Consider the following 19,059-nt stretch of genomic DNA (forward strand, 5'->3'; position numbering starts at 1 on the left):
ATCTATGAAGATCCAGGCGTTTCCTTTCCAACATAAATTCCAATAAAAAGCAATGATAAAGTTTCCTCCTTCAATCTTTAATGGATAATACTCTTTGTACCTCCATTATTGGTGTAAATGTTTTTCCCCCCTTTTCTAATTAGTCTTTCTACCTTGTCGCTGCAGGGAGGTCTCTTGTGCATAGGTGGTTGGGTCTTCACACTTTCCCATCTTTTTTATATTTCACTCAACCAATGAAACCATATGTTTCCTCCTTTAAAAAAAACGGAAAAAATAATAAAATAATAATAAATAATGACTCGATACATACCTTATAGAGTTATTTAAAAGTTCCCTTGCTTTATCAATTCCCATAACTGCTTTGGAAGTATCAGTTGCCTTTAGTTTATTGGAACATAGCAACACCACCCGAGCAAGGTGAAGCATGTTAGCACCAATCTGCACCAGCCACCACAATAGTAGATATGGGGTTATTGGAAGTCAAACGTGCCAGATAATTAATTAATCCATCATGTGACACATCTATGAGAAGAGGAGCAAGATGTCTCATACCAATACCAAAAACAAATTCATTTTCTAAAACCTCATCATTTCTCTCACATACATAAACAAAAATTCAATAAAAAGGAAAAAAGAGTACAGTTATTTTATTAATTGCATCCTTGTAATTCAATCAGAATGTTAAAAATTTTAAACCTGGATGTGATCCTCAGGAAGTAAACTTTTTCGTGCATCAAGACACCTGAAAACAACGACTTCATCAGAAAAACCTTCTTTTTCTAAAATTACTAACACTTCTCAGTTTACCTCTCAAGAAGCTCTTGAGCTTCCTTGAGCCATCCATTAGCATATAGCGTTGAGGCCAAGCCGTCAGCAGAATTTATAGTTTCCAGAGAATTCCATCCCTACACCCATAAGAGATATACCAAGTGTTGTCAGTTGACCAAGAAAGCATGTACGTACCCAAGTGCGCGCACAACCAAAAAAAAAAAAAAAACAAACAAACAAAAAAAGAAACCCATGAAGGTTAAAGAAATACTATTAAATAGAGGTAATGTTAGTTAAAAATTAAAACATACAATACAAAATACACTAAATATTAATTTTGATACTCGTTCTGTTTTAGAAGTAACAACCTTGTGTATGTGTATAGTGTATAGACCGATATGAAGTATGGTATCACTAGAAAGTTTTTTGAGCCATTAGAATTTGAGTTAAGAAACACTACTTTAGAGTCTTCAACATTTGAGAAAAACCTTCGCTTATTTTACAAAACTGGTGTACTATAAATCTTGGAGAATTCTTGAAGGAAAAGTATGATTCATCTATTCTTCATACATGAAGGGGAAGATTCCTATTTGTAGAGTTTTAATACAAGTGGGAGTAAAGGGGAATTCACCTGAACTATAACCCAATTACCCAATTACCAATTTTTCTTACATCATTCTACCCTCCGAAAAGAAACTCGTCCTCGAGTTTTAAAAAGAAAAAAAAATAAAACAATCAAGAAATGAAATAAACTTGTACAACGAAGTATGACCAAACCATCTTCCAACATCTTTTTTTTTTTTTTTTTTTGAAATAGGAACAAAACTTTTCATTGATATAATGAAAAAATATTACCAAATAGAGAATCAGGAGGTGCACCCAGGCATCTCAACTAGGTTGACACCCCCTTAACACCCGCATCATATCTTCTAACATCTTGAATAAAAATTTCCATCAAGTTCATCAAGACTCCAAGCGTTATAGGTAATATTAAAATATACACGAAAAAGCAACCTAATATTAAAATATACACGAAAAAGCAAAAATTAATATAGAAAAACGTGATTGTCTCTTCCTATTCTCCACGTTTGGGCTATTTTTTTATCTTCCAAGTTTGAAGTTCTTCTTCTCCTAATATTCTGAGATTCTTCCAAAAAAAAAAGGGGGAAGATATTTTCTACAACTTTTCCATTCAAGTTCTTCGACTGCAATTTTGAAGGGTAGAAAAAGCAATCAAAAAGGTTAGTTTTTTTTTCTCTCTCCATTCTAGATCTTCTCGGCAGATTCTAAGTGGTTTCATTAAAAAAAAAAACAAAAAACAAAGGCTTTGTAGTTCTTTTTTTTTTTCTATTGTAGTTGTTCTCTTCAAATTCTGTGGGTTTATATAAAAAGGAAGCATTTTTATTCAGTTTTCATTCAACTTCTTCAGCATTATCTTCATTGTTTTCCCAAAAAGGTCGACTTTTTTTTTATTATTTTTGTTTTTCAGCATACTAGTTGTTTTTCATATTCAAGTTTTTTTTTTTTTCAGACTTTCATTATGTGTTTCGTATGCTTTTTCTTCTGTTTTTTCTTTTTTCTTTTTTGTTTTTCATATTCAACTTTCTTTTGAACAAGATTAGTTTTTCAATATACCTTTTTTTCGATTTTTTTATTTTCGTTTTTTAGTATACTTGTTGTTTTTCATATTCAACTTGTTTTTAAAAAGATTACTTTTTGAAAAAATTAGTTTTTTTTCTTTTTTCAGTATACTTTTTAAGTTTTTATTCAATTTTGAGTGGAAGCATTTCCAAAATAGGCTTCTTCTTTTTTTTAAGTTGTTTGGTTTATTCTCATTGTTTTATAATAGGATGGGAGAAGGAGAGCAGTTAAGTATACTGTTTTTCATATTCAACTTTGTTTTTGAAAAAGATTAGGTTTTTTTTCAGTATGCTTTTTCTTCAATTTTTTTTTTTTCATATTTAACTTTCTTTTGAACAAGATTAGTTTTTTTCAATATACTTTTTTTTTCCAATTTTTTTATTTTCGTTTTTTCAGTATACTACTTGTTTTTCACATTCAACTTGTTTTTAAAAAGATTAGTTTTTGAAAAAGATTAGTCTTTTTTTTCTTTTTTCGGTATACTTTTTAAGTTTTTATTTAATTTTGAGTGGAAACATTTCTAAAATAGGCTTCTTCCTTTTTTTTTAAGTTTTTTTGGTTTATTTTCATTGTTTTATAATAGGATGGGAGAAGGAGAGCAGTTAAGTATATTGTTTTTCATATTCAACTTTGTTTTTGAAAAAGATTAGGTTTTTTGCTTTTTCTTCTGTTTTTTTTTTTTGTTTTTTCATATTTAACTTTCTTTTGAACAAGATTAGTTTTTTTCAATATACTTTTTTTTTCCAACTTGTTTTTTTCCGATTTTTTTATTTTCGTTTTTTCAGTATACTACTTGTTGTTTTTCATATTCAACTTGTTTTTAAAAAGATTAGTTTTTTAAAAAGATTAGTCTTTTTTTCCTTTTTTCAGTATACTTTTTAAGTTTTTATTTAATTTTGAGTGGAAACATTTCTAAAATAGGCTTCTTCCTTTTTTTTTTAAGTTTTTTTGGTTTATTTTCATTGTTTTATAATAGAATGGGAGAAGGAGAGCAAAAATAGAAACATCCTGGTTGACAATATGTCATCTTAGAAAACGAAAAAGATACGAACACATGTAAATGTATGTTTTGTGGAAAAATCACAAAGGGTGGCATTTGTCGGACAACACAACACTTAGTGGGTGGAAACCGAAATGTTAAAGCATGCTTGAAGTGCCCTACCAATGTAAGAGAGGAATTGAAGGAGTACCAAATGAAGACAAAAGCAAAAAGGGAGGAACGCAATGCCCTCCCCAACTATGGTGGTGCTTATGATTTGAATATAATTGATGGAGATGAGATAGAAGTTGGTGGATGTGGATCAAGTACCGGAACATCTAAAAAACGAGCAATTTAATCACAACCGCAAGCACATCCACCACGAACTAAAGGAGCAATGGATAAATTTGTATATCCAAATCCAGCCAAGGTAGTTAATGAGTGGAATAGATTAAAGAAGCTGAAGCAATCAACCATCACCGGAAAATACAACAAAGAAGGGAGAGATGCTACAGTTCAATTTATCATGTATTGAATTTATCAAGCAAGTATTCCCTTGAATACAATTCAGTTGAAAAGTTTTCAAATAATGATTGAAGCCATGGGATAATTTGGACCTGGGTTGATACCTCCTTCTTATCATGAAGCTAGAGTGACAGGCTTAAAAGAGGAAGTAGAACATACAAAAAATTTAATGAGCAATCATGAGGTTGAATGGAAAAAAAAGGTTGTTCTTTGATGTTTGATGGGTGGACTGATAGAAGAGATAGAACCTTGATAAATTTTTTTAGTGCACTCTGCTGCGGGGACATTGTTTTTGGAATTTATGCATCTTCATGCATCAAAACTGGAGAAAAAGTATTTGAACTCTTGGATAGCATGGTGGAAAAGATGGGAGAAGAGAATATTGTCCAAGTTGTGACTGATAATGCCTCGAACTATGTCCTAGCTGGCAAATATTTGGAAGCTAAGCGGCCACATTTATATTGGACACCATGTGCTGCCCATTGTTTAGATTTGATACTAGAGGACATTGGAAAGATCGATCAGATCAAAAGGTACCTTAAAAGGGTTGTAGCACTAAGTGGTTTTATTTATAATCACTTGTATGTACTTAACATGATGAGGGAGTTCACCAATCAACATGAATTGGTGAGACCAGCGATTACACGTTTTGCAACATTGTTTTTACCCTCGCAAGTATCCATAGGAATAAAGCGAACTTGAGAAAGATGTTTATTTTTTAGAAAGGACGACTTCCAAATGGGCAAAAGATCCAAAGGGAAAGAGAGCAGCCGACACCGTTTTTGATGTCATCCTTTTGGAACACACTTTAAAGGCATCCGGACCATTAGTTCAAGTACTTAGACTTGTCGATGGTGATAAACCTGCAATGGGATATATCTATGAGGCGATGGATAGGGCAAAAGAGGCCATTAAGAGTGGGTTTAATGATAATGAGATGAAGTACAAACCAATTTGGGAGATCATTGATAGAAGATGGGATTGTCAACTTCATCAACCATTACATGCTGCTGGATATTATTTGAATCCATCACTTTTTTATGACCACAAGAATAGAATTACTCAAGATGTTGAAGTCATGAGTGGTCTTCTTAAAGTTATACAAAGATTAATACCATCTATTAGTGATCAAAATCAATGCACAGTGGAATTAGAGTTATATTCTGAAGCTAAAAGGCATGTTCGGCATTGACTTAGCAATCAATACAAGAAAAGTTAAGACGCCAAGTAAGGACTCACATTCCCTACTACATTAATAGTGTAAGTGTATATAAGTATGTTATTTCTTCTGAATCATATCAAATGTGTGAATAGCATCATGGTGGGCTCTTTATGTTGGTAGTACTCTAGTTTTGCAAAAGTTAGCCATGAGAGTCCTTAATCTGACGTGCAGCGCTTCTAGGTGTGAGCGCAATTGGAGTGTTTTTTGAACATGTAAGTGATCATTTTGTTTTCTACCTTATTGATTTAAAATTTAAAACAAACTTCTAATTCTATATTGGTTAATAATTTGTAGATTCATACGAAAAGAGGAACAGGTTGGAACAGAAGCGCTTAAATGATCTCGTTTATATAAAGTATAATCAAGCACTTAAAGAGCGCTTTGATTTAAAGGATCAACTTGATCCAATCTCCTTAGATCACATAGACAAAAGTAATGAATGGTTGGTCGGAACATTGGATGAAGAAAATAATGAAACTGAAGTTGACAATGAGTTAGTTTTTTATGACGACGACCTCACATGGGGAGATGTAGCTCGTGCTAGTGGCGTTAGAGAACCCATCACGTACACTAGATCAAAAGGAAAGTCAGCTGCCTCTACCTCCACTTTTAGAGTTCAAAAGCAAACACCAACTATACAAGTGTTTAGTGATGAAGATAAAGACGACGATAAAGAGGAATTAGACATTGAGGAGGACAATGGCCAAGGGGGAGCAATGGATGAAACCTTAGATTTAGATGGGGATGATGTTGAATTTGACATTTGATCATGTCTTGAACTTTTACTTTTAGAGTTTGGTTCATTTTTATTTATTAGATTACTATTATTAATCTTTGAGGCTTTGACATTTGTATATAAACCTATGTTCTTCTTCTACATATATTATATATTTATTTATTTATTTATTGCACCTCGCTTCGTTCGGCCGTCGCCTTTTTGTCGCCTCTCGCTTTGAGGCAATCAAGGGACTTGTCGCCTTGAGGTGCGCCTTGCGCTTTGAAAACACTCTAATACCAATTTGATATAGACTACAAATCTTGGGGAATCTTTTAAAGAAAAGTACTATTCATCTATTCTCCATACATGAGGGAGAAGACTCTTATCTATAGAATTTTAATATAATTAAGGGTAAAAAGGGAATTAACCTAGACTATTACTCAATAACCCAATTACCCAGTTAATGCCATTTTTCTTACATCTGATGTAGACTACGAATCTTGGAGAATTCTTGAAAGAAAAGTATTATTCATTTATTTTCCATACATGAGGGGAAAGGCTCCTACTTATAGAGTTTTAATACAAGTGGAGGTAAAAAGGGGATTAACCTGGACTATTACCCAATTACCTAATTAACCCCATTTTTCTTACCTCAAAAACCCTGAAGTTTAACTAACAAATCAGTCATGCATAGGCTCCATGCACCAGCAAAATCCTCCACCCTCTGTCTCACAAGCTGGGTCGTGAGGATGCATGAGTGGTTGAAATTTTCTCCAACAATCCTGCTATCCACATTTGGTTTGTATGCTTATTTTGATAAAAAGTAGCTAATATTTGGAATGATTCCAGAAAAGGAAAAAAGATAGAATAATATAAACAAAAATTTTTTGGTTTCTAATTCTGCCCATACATGGGTCTGTGCTCGACTCTAATTTTGTGCATTCAAATCAAATTTTGCGTCTATGTTTTCTTGTGTGTCTGTTTTTTCATGGAATGATGGACCAAAAGCCTGCAAAAATATCTGACATGGATCATTTCAGGGCTAGTTTTGATGATCAAAAACAAACTTGAGCATGTCTAATAAGTTTGGTCATATGAAATGCGGTGGTAAGGAGTTAGTGATAGTCTTTTATTTTTTCGTTTTGGTTATAGAGGTTGCTAAAAAAGTCTGCCACTTTGTGCACTACATACTCTCCTGAGGTAAGTTACTTCCATTTTCACCAGGTATTTCAGTAACAAAATGCTTCTTTAAACTGTTCGCCAAACAATGGAAAAGATTTGAGCATTCATTACCAAATCTGCCATTTTGTGAACTAACCCATGGACGTGTCATGTCAAGATCCAAGACCCATGACCTTTATGTTAGAAGCATGAAGTAAAAATTCTTTGCTAAGACATAAATTGAGAGAGAGAGTGAGAGAGAGAAATCTAGAAGTTACTAAAACCAATTGCACGTACTCAACATCAAAAAGGAAAAGCCATTACAAGCACTACACCCGAAGCAAAAGATGAAACATAAAAAGATGGAAAAAAATCAAGATGAACCTTTGATAATTCCATAATGTGCAAAATTTTTCTTTGTACATTCTCAGCCTCCAAAAGATTATTTGACTTCATATGCATCTGAAGCATCAGGAAAATAACAAAAACATGAACCGCAGCTCAAGTAGAACAATAAAACGTGATTAAGAAGGGGAACGAATTGGAAGAGGAAAATGTACAAGATAGAACTAAAATACTCACATATGCTTTAATATATTCTACAATCATAAATGAAAGTGAAGAAATCTAATGTTACTGGCAAAAAACAAATTCAAATGTGCTTTAATCATCTCTCATGTTTTCTTTGTAAAGCAGTGTCTACACCAGGGAAGGTGAAGTTGTTTTATTGTCCCATATTAGTTGTAAAAATTAGTTTTTAAATTATGATAATAAATAATCTCGATATAGTTCTTTTACTAGTAGATGGCCTTTATATAAGAGACCTTGCTTTTTTTTTTTTTTGGATAAGAAACAATTTTATTGATGAATGAAAACTATAAGGGACCTTGCATTACTATCAAGCTATTGACAAAACACAATATTCCTCCCCAAATAAACTTGGTATAAGAGTAGAAAAATCACAGCTCCCATTATAGGATAAAACCTAAACTTAGAAAAATCACAGCTCCCATTATAGGATAAAGCCTAACCTTAGCAAGATATCGCAATCTTCTAATGCAGAGAATTGACTCACCTAAACCACCTTCCTGCATGACCAAACAATAAAAGGTTGTGAAATATGTCCCACATAAAATACGATATAATACAAGGGTTATATCAGCAGGAGAATCCTTCAATGATATCTTCTTTTGAATATCTTTGTGCATGTTCCTGTTGGTTTAAGCTTCTCCTTTTATTTAACCTTCAGCAGGTCCTCTCAAATAATTTCAGAGAAAATATCTTTCAAGTTCTTACGTGCCCTTTATTTGGCTCCAAAGGCAAATCTTCTTTGGGTTAATGTGGTTAAAGCTCTTCAGATTTATGGTCAGAGCGAAATTAGAGAATTTTTCAAAGATTTAAATCTGTTGAAATTATATTTTAGCCTTAAGGGCGTTTTTGTCTTTTATCAGTCTAGGTTTCTCATTGTTTGGTTATTTATACCTGTTCCTGTATTGTGTACTGAGTATCTGAATTAAAATAAAAAACTCTTATCGTGGTTTTTCCTCCCTGGTCTAGGGTTTTCCACGTAACTCTGATGTTTTCTTTTTCTTCCCTAACTTTTCAAGATGGTATCAGAGCATAGTGATGAGAACGTTGCTAGAATAGAAAAGATTCAGTCATCGACTCTAGTAGGGGATGGAACTCCAAGAGAAAACTCTAATAGTGCTGAAATTAGGGCTACCGTCGATCAATACCTACGGTCATTACTTGGACCGATTCAGATTCAACCAGCCCTAATCGATCCAACTGTCGCTGTCGTCGGAGGACCCCCGCCACTGCCGACGACGACTTCAACCACACTACCGCCGCTGCAATCGAGACTTGACCATCCGCCGTCAACCCAGCCTAGATATAAGCGTCCGTTGTCGACTTCCTATGTTTTCCAGCCACCGGGATTTACAGTTGCTGATTCCGCTCCAGATCCTGCCAGCGGAAGTGTTTCAGGTCAGTCGTTCTCCCTTCCGGTGTTACCTAGTTCTGTCTACCCATCGAGTCTTCCATCTTCGAGTCTTCCATCTTCAAGTCTTCCATCTTCGAGTCTTCCATCATCATCGAGTCTTCCAAGCCCTCTGAATGTGCCCGATATATCGGTCTACCAGAACCCACAACATCATTTGAACCACCCGGTCCAGCCAAACCCGATCCAATCGAACCCGGTCCAGCAGAACCCTTTACAGCAACTTCTTGTCTCCCACTATTTTTCCTCTGGTCAGCCAGCTCCTCCCGTTGGTTTTCTCACACCGACAGAAACGATATCTTCAGGGGTTTATGAGTAGAAACAACCTACAATGATTCATGGTGGGACTGTTAGTGTTCAACAGCAACTGGCAAACCTTCAACATCAAATTTCTGCCCTTGGAGCAGCCGTTAGATCTTCGGCCAATCCATCAACAGATTTTCTACCAGATACATAACCGGGGGTTCCATTATGTTCAGAAACTCCGGTAACTACTTACCCTACTTTACCTTTCACAAACATTATGTCTAGGTTTGTAGGCAATTCTGCAGGAATTTCCGTTGGCGAAAAACTTAATGGACAGAATTACTTTTCTTGGTCACAAATCTGTGAGGATGGTTCTCGAGGGGCGGCACAAGTTCGGATATTTAACAGGGGAAATACCCAGACCAAACCCTAGGGATCCTCAAGAACGGATATGGAAGGGGGAGGATTCTCTCCTTCGCTCAATTTTAATAAATAGTATGGAGCCTCAGATCGGGAAGCCTCTTCTTTACTCAGCTCATGCTCGGGATATCTGGGAAGCTGTCCAAAAACTTTACTCGAAGAGGCAGAATGCTTCACGTTGTTATACCTTGAGAAAACAAGTGCATGAGTGCAAGCAGGGGACACTCGACGTAACATCCTATTTCAATAAATTATCACTGTTGTGGTAAGAGATGGATCTATGTTGGGAAATAGTTTGGAATTGCCCAATTGACGGGGTTCAGTATTCGAAGATTGAGGATGCTGACCGTGTTTATGATTTTTTGGCTGGCTTAAACTCAAAGTTTGATGGTGTTCGGAGCCGAATTTTGGGACAAAGACCAATGTCGTCCCTGATGGAAGTTTGCTCAAAGGTCAGATTGGAAGAAGATCGAACCAGCGCTATGAATGGTACAACGCCTAATACCCTAGACTCTGCTGCGTTTGGAGTCAAGTCATCGGGTTTAGAAAATGACAAACAAAATGAAAAGAACCCTCCAATTTGTGAGCATTGCAAGAAACCATGGCATACGAAAGATCAATGCTGGAAATTACATGGCCGACCTCCAAATGGCAAGTGACGTCCTCCGAACGACAAATCTAAGTCCCGTCGCGCCTTCGTTAGTGAAGCTGTTGATGGTGCCCCTCCAGGAACGAGCCAGGTGGATCCAGGTACGGTCAGAATCGGCAATATTGCACAGTCAGGTACTCCCCATTCCTTTAGTTTCTTTGTTGAGGGAGATGAATCCTGGATCCTTGATTCCGGAGCAACGGACCATCTAACTGGATCATCTAACCAATTCCTCTCCTATTATCCAAGTGCTGGAAATGAGAGAATAAGAATTGCAGATGGGTCATTTGCCCCCGTTGCAGGAAAGGGCCACTTATCCCCACTTCAAGGACTGATTTTGCATAATGTCTTACATGTGCCAAAAATATCATATAATTTGCTATCAACTGCAAAGTTGTGTTCTCACCGATAGCTCTGCGGAAAGGTACTAGGTCGTGCACCAAACACTCTATGACAAGCTTCTTGTCTTATAGTAACCTGTTTACGAGATTTAGAGCTTTCACCACCAGCCTGGATAATATGATAATTCCGGGCAATGTGCACAAGACTCTGGAAATTCCTGAATGGTGAGGTGCAATTATGAGAAATGCGGGCCCTTAAGACTAACAAAACATGGAATCTGGTTAGTCTTCCGAGAAATCACAAAACCATAAAGTGCAAGTGGGTGTTTACTGTCAAATACAAGTCAGATGGAACTCTCGACAGATATAAGGCCAGATTGGTTGCAAAAGGATTCACTCAAACGTATGGAGTGGATTACTCAGAAACCTTCTTACCTGTGGCAAAACTTAACACTATTTGTGTCCTCCTTTCTGTGGCAGTTAATCAAGACTGGCCTCTCCATCAGTTGGATGTGAAAAATGCATTCCTGAATGGTGAACTGGAAGAAGAGGTTTATATGAACCCACCTCCAGGGTTTGAAGCACAGTTTGACAATCAGGTGTGCAAATTAAAAAAATTCTTGTATGGACTGAATCAGTCCCCTAGAGCTTGGTTCGATCGATTCACCACCTTTGTTAAATCTCAAGGGTTTGTTCAAGGGCATTCAGATCACACCTTGTTCACTAAGTCAACACCAGGAAAAATAGCAGTATTGATTGTCTATGTTGATGATATTATACTATCAGGAGATGATTCAGCAGAAATTGACAAGTTGAAATGACGAATGGCAGATGAGTTTGAGATAAAAGATCTCGATACCTTGCGATATTTTCTAGGAATGGAGGTAGCAAGATCAGTAGAAGGGATCTTAGTGTCTCAGAGGAAATACACACTCGATTTGTTGAAAGAAACTGGAATGACAGGGTGTAAACCTGCAGATACACCTGTAGAAGCCAACCTCAATCTGATAGAGTCAGCAGATGATGTTCCTGTAAACAAAGAGAGATATCAACGACTTGTGGGAAAACTGATATATCTGTCACATACCAGACCTGATATATCATATGCAGTTAGCTTGGTCAGTCAGTTCATGCAGGCTCCGTGTGAAAGACACATGGAGGAAATCACACGGATCCTGAGGTATCTGAAGTCTTCTCCTGGAAAGGGCTTGGTTTTCAGAAAGCATGATAAAAGGTGTATCGAGGCCTACACAGATTCTGACTAGGCCGGTTCTGTTACAGATAAGAAATCTACCTCAGGATACTGTACCTTTGTGTGGGGAAACTTAGTTACCTGGAGAAGTAAGAAGCAGGCGTCGTGGCTAGAAGCAGTGCCGAAGCCGAATACAAGGCTATGAGCTTGGGTATATGCGAAGAGATTTGGTTGAAGAAGGTTCTGGTAGATCTACATCAAGAAAGTCATGACCCGATGAGACTGTACTGCGATAACAAGGCTGCCATTAATATTGTACACAATCCGGTTCAACATGACAGAACCAAACACGTTGAGATTGACCAACACTTCATCAAAGAAAAACTGGATAACGGTAGCATTTGCATTCCTTATGTTCCATCCAGCCAAAAGTTGCGGATGTTCTCACCAAAGGGTTACCCAGACAGACTTTTGACACCTGTGTTAGCAAGTTGGGATTCATTGACATCTACGCCCCAACTTGAGGGGGAGTGTTGAAATTATATTTTAGCCCTAAGGGCGTTTTTGTCTTTTATCAGTCTAGGGTTTCTCATTGTTTGGTTATTTATACCTGTTCCTGTATTGTGTACTGAGTATCTGAATTAAAATAAAAAACTCTTATCGTGGTTTTTTCTCCCTGGTCTAGAGTTTTCCACGTACCTCTGGTGTTTTCTTTTTCTTCCCTAACTTTTCAAGAGAATCAATTCGCCTAAAGTCTTCTTATCAGTGTTCTCTTTCAAAGCTTTTTGGTGGATTTTTCATTCAAGATACTTGTCGAAGCCAGAATGCGTTTATTTCACCTTGTTAAGCTGTTTGTTCTTTATGCCCTCAATTGGGTTTTTGGTTGCTTGGTTTTAGTCTTGTTCTGAGGATACTTGTTACGCTTTGATTGTTGCTTCCCTTCATTTGTTGTTCATTTTTGTTTTCTCCTCTTAGAGTTTGTATCTTTGAGCATTCGTTTCTTTCCATTTCCTTAATGAATTGTTTCATATCATGTTAAAAACATATATATATGTACATATGTATGTATATATATATATATACACGAAAGTTGCATTCCTTCCAATGCATGATGATATACCTCCAGTATCCTAATAGAATCCTGGATCAGGGCCACAGAATCTTTTTCCTCTCCAAGAAGGTATAGCACCTGCATGGAAAATACATATTATTATTTGAAGTATTGGAACTGTAATCAACGTTGAAGAAACAAAACTTGGTCGTGTAAAATTATTTAACTTTTGTTATTATGATCTCGTTTGATAACCATTTGATATTTGGTCGTTGATCTTGTTTGATTCCATTTTGTACTTGAACTTTCAAAATGTCTATTTTAGTCCTTGAACTTTTTAAAAGAATAATTATTTGGTCTCCTAACTTCTATAATATCTATTTTAGTCCCTTAGCTTTTAGAAAGGAACCATTTGACCCTTGTTAAAGTACTTCTCCATTTAAAAAAGAATAGCTCTCTCAATACTTGGTTTTAACTTTTAACCTATGAGGTTTGAATACGTGCACTTGTTAACACATTAGAACATGAACTTCAAGCTATGTTATTAATTTATTAAAAACAAAATAAATGCAAGGACAAAATGGTTACTTTTTGAAGTCCAAGGACCAAAATAGACATTTTGAAAGTTCATAGACTAAAATAGAACAAATTTAAACATTTATAGAGACCAAAATGAAATATTCTCGAAAGCATAAAGACCAAAATGGAATATTCTTGAAAGTTTAGAGACCAAAACAAGATTAAACTTTTTGAAAAATATGAAAGAAAACAATATGGCAAAACTAATATGATAAAGCAAGGATATCAGAGTATACTGTTCCAAAATGGTACATTGTTTCTGCATAATCAACATGGCCATATCCGAGAACGCGACCTTTGATCTGAAGAAGAAAAAATAACAAATGAGAAGATAAAATACCAACTGTTTATTCGAGTATAAATGACCAGCCTCATACCTTCAGTGCCCGCTGTCCAACAGATCATCAAACATAAGCCAGAAGGGAAAAAAAATGTTAGCATGAATTCGCACATCAAAGAATCAATAAAAGGAAGCATGCAAAAAATTATTAATGACTAGGCTTTGGAAATAAACTATAGCATTGATTTTTTTTTATATATATATCCATGAGTGTCTAGACCAGCTTATGCCCAATTAGATTAATCTCACGGGACAACTTGTTTAACCCTACAACATTTGGGTGTCAAGGAAACTCATAAGATATTAAATCCTAGGTAGGTGGTCACATGGATTGAACCCATGAACTTTTAGCCTTTTATCAAAGGGATGTTCTCTTATTTACCTAGACCAACCCATGATGGTCAAATAAACTGTAGCATTGGTAAAAATGAGTTTATAACATTGAGCAACTGTCGCATAACAAATTTACTAATATAGAAAACAAAATCACTAAAAGTAGCAAAACTATAAAATTTAAATTCTACCCATAATGAGTATGACCATAGTACAACTGGTAAATTATAATTCACTGAAGACTAATGACACCGTATAAATTTTCTCAGTACATGAAAATCCAATATCCATCATGTTAGGTTTGTGTGGAGCCCAAATAACAATTCATAGTTGACTTGAAAACCCCACATATGCATGGCTCACGTTGGATTTATTTGGTCTTTTTTATTTGTGAAATTCATGGCCAACAACCTTTTTAAAGGCCCATTGCTTCTCTTTTTTAATTAACCTACTAGCAACCCTTTTTTATGAAGCCTAAGTAGTTTCAAGGATTAATCCTCCAAGAATCAAGATTGTAAATCTTTTATTAAAACAAATAATGTGTTAGATGCAAGAGGTAAAGATTCCTATTTATAGAGCTTTATTGCAAGTGGGGGTAAAAAGGGAATTAACATAGAATATTACCTAATTACCCAATTAACCCCTATTCTTCTTACATCATTCTACCCCTCCAAAAAGAAAACTTGTCCACGAGTTTTAAAAAGAAAAAAATTATGAAGCAAACAAGGAATAAAATAAACTTGTTCAACAGAGTATGACCAAACCAACCTCCTATATTTTGAACAAAAATATTATGATCAAAAGGATAAATTCAAGACAAAAAATCAAATATTGCCACCAAAAGATGAACTTCTCCATCAGCCATAAATCCAAATAAAGATGCTTCTTTCAAGCTCATTCAAAACTGTTTCAAAGGACCAATCACTAAAAAACCACCTTCCAAAGAGAATCGTTCAAGAATCATGTCTTCTTTATCATTCATTTCAAGTTCTTCGATAGTTTGGTGATCCATTTCCAATGCAATCAATATGTCATTGTTCTTGCTCGATTCTTGCTCACTGTTCAATACCTCTTTTCCCTCTTCTTCGTTGGATTTTTCTTCTGTACTTGAGACAATTTCCAAATTAACATCTTCAAATTCTTCTTTTTCTTCTATTTCGTTCGCATGAATTTTGTCCCAATCATCTCCGTTAATTACATGGATCTCAACAAGATTTTTCCCAATTTTATCTTCAAAATTTTCTATTTGAAAATTTTCCAACTGTGATTCCTTTATTTTTTTTCTTCTGTATATGAAATCAATCGGTTCTTGAACTCTTGCAAATGAATTGATAAACAATTAATATGTTGAGTCATTTTTCCCTTTGAATGTTGGACTTCTTTTGTTGTTTTCTTTATTTCCTCCAATGCTACGGGATCAAAGTGGTCATTTAATTGGATTCTTGGATATGTTTCAGTCTCGTAGTGGGTATAGAAATCATCCATTGATTTTCTTGAATCAACCTTTCTTGATCGTGTTTCATAACCAAAAGAATAATTTCGAGTCTAACATTTTTTGGGCTGTAAAAATCCATTCTTGATGATTCTTGATGATTCTTTAATTCATCTAACTCCCAATCTTTACATTGATTTCTTGAAAAATGGGTTTGATTGGATCGTTGAGCCCCTTTTCAATATTGTTGCCTTTCTATTCCATCCCAAATTAACTTAGAAACGTCTTTGGAATCACTAGAATCATTAGAAGCAAATTTTCAATGTTGATAATGATAGGTTCTTTAAGAAAATTGAGCATGAGAAAAATTAGTATGTTGAGGTTCTTTTTACTTTCTTCTTCTGAATCGGGAACGGCCAAATACACTGCCGAGAAGTTTCAGATCCTTCAATTCGCTCTCTACCCTTTCTTTGTCAAAGAATCCAAGCTAATCACCCATCCGTAAGTTCCCTCGCCGCTTATCTTCATGTTCGGATGTTTGGAGTTTTGTACACTAGGGCAGGATTTGGGAACTAGGTGTTTCTTTATGTTGATGAATATTTCTCTGCAGTTACAATCAATTTATTTTCTTCTTCGAAATTAGAATTGAGCAATATATAATTTTTACAACCCTGATGAATTCTCCTACTGAACCAACATGCTCCTGCCTTCTCTACCGTTTTTTACTCCGCCGCCACCCACATCATGTCAAGCAACAAGAAATCATCGTTTCAGATTGATCATGGTTTTGGCCTTGAACGGACAAACATCACGGAATCAACAAAAAACTGAGCCTACTTCATCACACTCAAGTGTCAGATTATCTTGTGGTTGATTGCATGCTTCAAAGACTTGCAATATGTCCCACTTAACCAGCACTTCTTTCGAGAGAGAACAAACCATCTGGGTCGAAAAGACAACCGATCGAAAGGGTATCTTGGCAGAAATAGCAAGGCTAGGCAACAACAAGGGTATCAATAAGATATTGATTCCCGTGGGGGAAGATAGAAAAGGATGGAGGGGTCTTTTAACACTCCTCAACACTCTCCCACCTTACTCACCCACAAAGGACCCTCCACAATCAACCCAACCTTCACCAAACCACAGACTTATGGAGCCCCTTCATACAAAGAAGCTTTGGGCAAAGTTCAGATTGCTCCACCACAAAAAAAGAAGAGTTCATGCACAAACCAATCTCGACACCAGTATCATTGTCTTCCGAAAATCTTTCCATGATAATTGGCAAAGGATCACGAGGGCTTTACGACAACACATTAACTACTTCTATGTTGTTAATCCTTTCCTTGATGATAGAGCCATCTTGAAATGTGAGGATTTTGAACAAGCAACAATCCTCTGCAACATTAGAGATTGGTACAAGGTGGGATCATTCTACTTGAAGTTCCCCAAATGGAATCCAGACATAGCCTATCAGAATCAACTCACCCCTTCATACGGGGGATGGATAAAGATTTGAAATCTTCCTCTTAACCGATGGGACGATGATAGACTGAAATATATTGGTAAAAAATGTGGAGGTTTTATTGAAATAGCAACCAAGACTCTATCAAGATTAGATCTCATCAAGATTAAGGCTAATCACTCTGGTTTTATCCTCGCCGAGATCAGGATTCCCTCTTCCTCCTCATCGTCAATTTCTGTTATGACTGATCCTTTTTTTTTTTTTTGTAGAAACCACGTCGGATACATGGCCGGAATTCATGGAGGGCTCCCGTCGACGATATTATGAATAGATAAACCGGTTTCATAGACTGAAATCAACAGGGCTAGTGTACTATCTGACAGCATACTTGGTCCATCTGCTTTTGTTGAGGGCCGACAGATTTTTACCTCATTGATTACTAATGAAGTCACTGAAGATTGTGCCCACAGGAAGAAACTAGGATTGGTGATTAAGATTGACATCGAGGAGGCTTTTGACAAGGTTGATTGGGATTTCCTTGATCTTATCTTGGAAGCAAAAGGTTTTGGCTTATTATGGAGGAAATAGATTCGCAGATGCATTACCTATGCTAACTTCTCTATCATGATCAATGGCCACCCTCGTGGTAAGATTTGTGCTACTCGTGGTCTCGGGCAAGGTGATCCTCTATCACCCTTCTTGTTATAATCATGGACTGTTTGAGTAGATTGATGATGGAAGCTAGTGATGGTGGATTGATTAAAGGCCTTCACATAGGCCAAAGCTCTCTACAGGTACACCACCTCCTCTTTGCAGATGACAAACTTATTTACAGAAAACGACACTGCTGCTATTAGAAATCTCTTCGGCACCATTGACAAATTTGAGAGAGCCTCTGGACTAAACATAAACCATAGCAAAATAGAATTAATTAGTGTTAATGCTACACTCGCGGACTTGGAATTGATTGCATTGACTTATGGATGCAAATTGAGCCATTGGCCTTGTGCTTATCTGGGTCTTCCTCTCTTTGACAAACAAGAATGTGTCTTTTTGACAGTCGGTGATTGAAAAGGTGGATAGAAGGCTTCATGCCTGGAACCACAGACATATCTCAAAGGTGGTCGCCTTACTCTCTTCCAAGCTACCCTGTCAAATCTCCCCACATACTATATGTCCCTTTACAAAATGCTTGTCACAGTTGCAAACAACATTGTGAAACATTATCGAAATTTTCTCTGGAAAGGTGGCATTACACAACAAGGGTCTCATCTTGTTAGATGGGACAAAGCTAAGCCTCAAGCACAGGGTGGCATTGGATTACAAAATCTGGTGGATAAAAATAGAGTTCTTCTTGCCAAGTGGATTTGGCGATATTACCACGAGGATGGCACTTTTTGGAGACAGGTCATAGACGCCAAATATAGGGTGACTCCTTATCTATCTTGGCCTAACATTAACCATTCGGGACACATTAAAGGGCCTTGGTGTACTATATTGTTGCACATGAATCTCATTAAAGATAGAGTTCCTATCAAAGTTGGCAATGGGATTAATACATCTTTTTGTTGTGATAATTGGCTCAAAAATCCATCCCTCAAGGATGCATACCCATGGCTTTACTCTATATCCAAACAAAAAAATTCCTCCATATATGATCTATTGGACATGAGACATGGGTGGACCTTATGTTTTATGAGGAATCTCAAGGATGAAGAGTTTGACGACTAGATTGACCTTACGGATTGCCTTAATGGTTTCCATATCTCCACATGGATGTGGCAACTTGACACCAAAGGCACCTTCTCCACAAAATCCATCTCCACAGACTTGGGATCAAATATGACCACTACTGCCCACCCTTTCCATGGTGCGATTTGGGATGACTTTTACCCCAAAAAAGGTCAAATTTTTCCTTTGGGAAATTAACCATAACGCCATCAATACATGTGACAAAATCCAAAGAAATTTTCCACATAAGGCAGTCTCTCCACAATGTTG

At 36.3% G+C, this 19,059-nt stretch overlaps 2 protein-coding genes across 3 annotated transcripts in view; one reads left to right on the forward strand and one right to left on the reverse strand.

The window, feature by feature from the left end:
• The window catches only part of LOC120088362 (Tetratricopeptide repeat (TPR)-like superfamily protein), a 46,998-nt gene that overhangs the window by 6,922 nt on the left and 21,017 nt on the right, over positions 1 to 19,059 (reverse strand). Inside the window, exons 7-14 of one of the 2 annotated variants that reach the window (XM_039045593.2) lie at positions 13,869 to 13,880; positions 13,728 to 13,793; positions 12,982 to 13,050; positions 8,046 to 8,102; positions 7,399 to 7,476; positions 808 to 905; positions 697 to 742; positions 311 to 438 (exon numbers count right to left, since the gene is read on the reverse strand). In XM_039045593.2, coding sequence (XP_038901521.1) covers positions 311 to 438; positions 697 to 742; positions 808 to 905; positions 7,399 to 7,476; positions 8,046 to 8,102; positions 12,982 to 13,050; positions 13,728 to 13,793; positions 13,869 to 13,880 — 554 coding nt within the window. The remainder of the gene's footprint in view (positions 1 to 310; positions 439 to 696; positions 743 to 807; positions 906 to 7,398; positions 7,477 to 8,045; positions 8,103 to 12,981; positions 13,051 to 13,727; positions 13,794 to 13,868; positions 13,881 to 19,059) is intronic. The other variant, XM_039045600.2, reaches the window with a different exon arrangement.
• On the forward strand, positions 4,268 to 5,902 carry LOC150038445 (uncharacterized). The gene is made up of 4 exons (XM_090309373.1): positions 4,268 to 4,446; positions 4,640 to 5,089; positions 5,256 to 5,332; positions 5,430 to 5,902. The coding sequence occupies exons 1-4, from the start codon at positions 4,268 to 4,270 to the stop codon at positions 5,900 to 5,902; spliced, it is 1,179 nt and encodes a 392-aa protein (XP_090165499.1).

This window comes from Benincasa hispida, chromosome 1, assembly GCF_027475165.1.
Source record: "Benincasa hispida cultivar pf3 chromosome 1, pf3_genome.v1.1, whole genome shotgun sequence".
Taxonomy (NCBI): domain Eukaryota; kingdom Viridiplantae; phylum Streptophyta; class Magnoliopsida; order Cucurbitales; family Cucurbitaceae; genus Benincasa; species Benincasa hispida.

What these genes read in the sequence shown, in the direction of transcription:
- LOC150038445 (XM_090309373.1), top strand. Translation starts at nt 4,268, where the DNA reads ATGGTGGAAAAGATGGGAGAAGAGAATATTGTCCAAGTTGTGACTGAT. An exon ending in TTATATTCTGAAGCTAAAAG is followed by an intron (nt 5,090 to 5,255) that starts GCATGTTCGGCA and finishes TTATGTTGGTAG; the next exon opens with TACTCTAGTTTTGCAAAAGT. An exon ending in TAGGTGTGAGCGCAATTGGA is followed by an intron (nt 5,333 to 5,429) that starts GTGTTTTTTGAA and finishes AATAATTTGTAG; the next exon opens with ATTCATACGAAAAGAGGAAC.